Here is a 5532-nt window from a genome sequence, read left to right on the forward strand (position 1 = left end):
TAATAAGTGAATAAACATAATTATAATAATTATTATAAAGAAGGTAAATTTATTGTAGGAAAGACATTACATGAAAAACAAACGAAGGAAAAAACAGGTTTACTAGAACAATAATAGAGATTTTTTTAGTTTATGTCTTCCATGTCATTGTAGAAATTAGCAAAAGTCAGTAGAGTGAATTCAACATTATCAATGAGGTTTGCTTCTTTTCCTTTTCCTTTAATGGACTCTTGATAAAATTGACAAAGATGTGCAGGTGTGCGACAAGTCCTTGACCAATGGCCTGTGCTACCACATCTATAACATGAACCATCAAATTTTTATGATGTCCCAACATCATGCCTTGCCACTTTGGCCTTGTTTTATGTATGGATATTGTTTCTTTGTGAAGATTGGTAATTATTCATTTTCTGGCCACGACCATGATTATTACCTTGTCCATGACCATAATTATGATTCTGGTCATGGCTTTGGTTTCGATTAAATTAACCATGGCCTTGTCCTCGACCATGACCACGCCTTCGTCCACATGTATTGTTTTGATGACCATTAATATTTGAAGCATTTGCTTCAGGAAGTGCTAGTGATCCGATTGGACGAGATTCATGGTTTTTCATCAAGAGATCATTGTTTTGTTCTAGAACAAGCAAACATGCATTCAGTTCAGAATATATTGTGAACTTTTGCATCCGGTGTTGTTGCATCAAGGTAATGTTTGCTGCATGACATGTGGAGTAAGTTTTCTCCAACATATCTTCATCAGTAACTTCTTGTCCACAATACTTGAGTTGTAAACATATTCTGAACAAAGTTGAATTGTATTCATTTACTTTCTTGAAGTCATGAAACCTCAATGTTCTCCATTGATCTCTAGTACTGGGAAGTATAAATGTTTTTTGATGATCAAATATTTCTTTCAAAAGATTCCAGAGAATACTTGGATCAATAATATCCATATATTCAAATCTCATCATTTCATCAATATTCTTACGAAGGAAAACTTATGCTTTCGCCTTGTCTTGTGCCAAACAAATATAAAATTCATTTATAGCATTTGAGATTCTCATGGAATCAAGATGCATTTTTACATCTATCATCCATGGCACATAATTCTTTCTACCAACTTCAAGTGTTGCAAACTCGAGCTTTGCAATGTTGGACATATTGTAACTATAAATTTTAAACAAAATGAAAATTAAAATCCATTTATTTTAGTATATATTACACAAAAAAGAAGAGCTAAAGCTAACACTACATACAAGCCTAAAAGTAGATGAAATTCCATATTATCTTTGATGTTAAAGATTGAGATGAAAAGTAATATGACTATTATAGTCATGATTATCACAAAAAGGTGAATCATCTTAAAGCTTGATTTCTTGAAATTGATTTGTTTGATTAAAGAGAAAATTTTTTATTGTGGGTAAAATAAGCAGGGTAAGAATGTTCGTTTATAGTAAATAATATAGTCGTTGTTTTTGTTGTTTATAACTGTCGCATATACATATCCGTTGTGTGTGTGTGTGTGTGTGTATATATATATATATATATATATATATTATGTATATGTATATGTATTTTATAAATCATTTGATGAGAGTTATAACTAATACATAACTTTACTTGGTATAATTTTGCTAATTAGAAACATTAATAAATATTAGTAAATGTTTAATTAAAATTACGAAGAGTATCTAAAATATAAATAAATAAACATTGACATGTATAAATAAACGTTAGTATATATAAATAAAAATTAGTTGCATAATTTAAATGTTAGTATGCATAAATAAAATTTAGTTGCATAATGTAAATGTTAGTATGTATAAAAATTATAATGCGTAAAAAATGTTAGTATAAGCAAATGAAAATCATTAGCAGTCCAAAATGCCCACAATGAGCAAGTTTTAATAATTTATTAGTATTTTTTTAATATGATGGAGATTTTTATAATTAATAATGTTTTTACTAAGTCATACATACCTTGATTAAGATAGATGTGATTATCACTTGTTTAATAACTTGGATTAGAGTTTTCGTGCTGATAACGTGCTATAAATTTAATATAATTAAAATAAGATTAACAATACTAAACTAAAATTTTAAGAAAGAATAAAGAAAGATTTGGGGAGAATTTGATCACTTGTAAAATGTATTCAAGTTGGTGTATCATATTATTTACAATTAGATGGATATTTATAGTGCAAATCTTACTATTCACATGTCTACGTAACTAGTTATAAATCTTAACTTTTACAAATGCACCAATTATTTGTGTCATTAATCAATTATTTACAATATATATATATATATATATATATATACACACACACACACACACACACACAGACACGATATGTGCCTGCACAAAGCGCGACGATAAATATCTATTTTGGAGAAAAGTTTTTATAAGGGGAAGTAATTATTAGATTTTATTATATGTTATTATGTAAAAAAAATAACCACTTTTGAATAAAATATTTATGTTTACACCTTATATTTATATTGTATATTTTTTACATTTAATGTAAATTAATTAATACTGGTGTCTATTTTAAGAAATTTAAATTAATTTATATACATGAGTTTAATATTTTAAAATTATCATTTTGCTCCAAATTAAATTTCTTGATAACCTTCCTTAATTCAAGTTTTTAAACTTTTGGCAAGTATTAATAATATTTATGTATAATTGATTTGTAAAAAACCTTTGTAACTTATAGCTCATCAAATTCATGATATGACTAATATTCATTATAATATAGCATAAGATATATATATATATATATATATATATATATATATATATATATATATATATATATATATATATATATATATATATGAGTTCATTTGAGACGAATATAATTTTGTGAGACCGTGATACCAAATTTTTTTATTGAAATATTATAATATTCTATTATTCGTAAAAATAGAATATGCAATATATTCTAACATTATATGTTTTAGCATATGTCAATGTAAAATATGTTAAAATTATTGTTTTAAAATATTATAATATTACACATATTTAATTTTTATGAACACTAGAATACTATAATATTTCACTAGAAAAAAGTGGTCTCACGGTCTAACAAATTTGGTAATCTCACATGAACCTAATCATATAGGTTCCATTGAGATTAATATAAAATAGAGATCTTGAGATTCAACCTCAGCCATATATTTCAAATCTGCCGCTCTAACCCTCTGGCACCGCTCGTTCCTTTCTCCTCTGCCACCATCTCCACCACCACAACCGCCAACGCCACCACCACTACTACCACATCTAGCACCAACTGACCCCACCACTGTCACCTCCGTCACTTATACCACCGCAACCTCTATCACAACCACCTCTTCTGTCACCAACTGTCATAATCATTTATGATTACTCAATCTATGAATAGGCATATATGTACAATCATTTATGATTAGGCATATACGTATAAACATTCATAATCATATATAACTAGTGAAGAGATCCGTGCGTTGCACGGGTTGGATTCTTTTTGTTGATGTTTTGCAGGTCAAGGAAGTAAGATGCTATGTTGGTTGACTCTGAAAGTATGATGCTTAAAAACAAATAAAATATATTTTATGGATTTCATATAGAAATAGACATATTATCAATCAAATGTATAATCCCATTTTCAAACATTTTAGCATAATTTTGACGCCAATTTTGATCAAACCAAATGACATGACTTAGAAAATATTCAAGTTGTTGCTCATTACACCCAAAAGCAATGCAACACATTCAATAACCCATATATTGAAGATTTAACTGAAAATGAACAATTTGAAACATTAATCAAGTACTAAACCTGCTCCCAGTGCTCATTCACAAGCACGTTTCTACATAAGCCAACACATGAAGCTTTAATCAGTGGGTGAAAAACAAAAATATGAATCAAAATCAAACCTGCCCAAACTCCTGCAACAAACCTGCAACTACAAATGATAAAATTCAAATTTTGATAAAAAAAAAGGTCTCTATCTCTACATACATTGTTTTAACTTTCTATTTTTTATTCGATTTCATTGACTACTGTGTATGTGTCACATTCATATTGCATCTTCTTTTGTTGTTGAGGTTGACTTTATGGATACCACTATGTTCTCTCACAATGTCTTCCAATGCCTTTTGATCTTCAGCATCATCTATCTCATATTTGATTTCTTTTGACAAAAAACTTGACCAATTTCTTTCAAGTTCATGAAGACAAACAATAAAAAAATCACTTTGTGCAATTTGGAATTACATTCTCTTTGACCTAAATATAATGACATCATACTTTTTATGTCAGAAAGAAAGAAGGTCAACCCTTAAAGCAGTCAAAAGGAAGCAAAGATATACATATTAGAAAGCTCATGAAGTTGAAGTAAATGCAAGGTCACATAAGGAAACATTCATCTTACCTTTACCAGCTTTACACATACCCAAAACGTTGAATACATACACCTGAAAAAACAACAGTACCAAATTCATACCAGAAATTGAACAAATTAAACATAAGAAAAGGCTTGCAATGAACGGTGAATTTTTTTTCTTACAAGTGGCTAGTCTTCCAACCTTCCTGGTTCATATATTTTTCGTAAAAATATAAAATAATCCTTATTTCTCTTGGTTTTTCAAAGTAATAATATAAAATGAACAAAGAGAATATGATTGTATACCATTTGAAGTTGTCGAACCTTTGTATCTTGTCTGCCATAATAGTTTGGCCAAGCATTCCAGTCAATAGTTGGATACTTGGATATCATGTCTTCTCTATTCAATACCAAGATTCTTTTTCTAGTACCAAGCCATGAATCCATCTGATTGTTCATGTAAGCTTAAGAGTATAAGGACATAAATCAAAATAACTTAAAGAATAAGGATATGAATTGACATAAAGAAGATTACATAGGGTGAGTTGTGGGATTTAGGAATCTACCATCTCATACTTCACTGACGACACGGTGACTGACCACCACCACCAGTGATGGGTTGGGTGTTCTTAAATGATAAACAACAGTTACATTTTGGGTGTGCTTCCTTCTACATCAGATTCCATTTCATAAATTGCAAAACAAAACAATAGCATCACTACTATAGTTAACCAAAAACATTTTCCCTACTACGCATAAGTAGGATTTTAAAATCGAATTGTTCTATCGATGAAAATGACAAACCCGAATCTGTAATTTTGAAAATGAGAAACCCAAACCTAGAATTTTTCAATGATTTCTACGTAGACGAAAGTATGTCTGTGCTGTAGGCAGTGGATAGTCGGCCTGAGTAACAGATGATCTTTAAAATAATAACCCCTGGTGAGGGACTGAAGTCGGTGGAAGCATCTGAAAACAAATTAGATGAGGCGGTCAGACGTAAATCAATTATTTACAAAAACCAACTTCTAATGAATCAATTACAATGAAAAGAAAAAGAAACCCCATGTTAATTATTGTTTCCTAAGAATTGATTCAAGAAAAACACAATATAAAGAGGACGAACCTTATAAGAGATTAAAGTGCCATCATCATTGG

General features: G+C 29.3%; 1 protein-coding gene across 1 annotated transcript; it reads right to left on the reverse strand.

The window, feature by feature from the left end:
• Nucleotides 1–485: 485 nt before the first annotated feature.
• Nucleotides 486–956, reverse strand: LOC111889600 (uncharacterized). Its single transcript, XM_023885745.1, has one exon. The coding sequence runs from the start codon at nt 954–956 to the stop codon at nt 486–488; it is 471 nt and encodes a 156-aa protein (XP_023741513.1).
• Nucleotides 957–5532: the final 4576 nt, after the last annotated feature.

This window comes from Lactuca sativa, chromosome 1 (genome assembly GCF_002870075.4).
Source record: "Lactuca sativa cultivar Salinas chromosome 1, Lsat_Salinas_v11, whole genome shotgun sequence".
NCBI classification, from domain to species: Eukaryota; Viridiplantae; Streptophyta; class Magnoliopsida; order Asterales; family Asteraceae; genus Lactuca; species Lactuca sativa.

Bases quoted from the DNA above. Each gene is read 5' to 3' on its own strand.
- LOC111889600 (XM_023885745.1), bottom strand. From the start codon at position 956: ATGGATATTATTGATCCAAGTATTCTCTGGAATCTTTTGAAAGAAATA.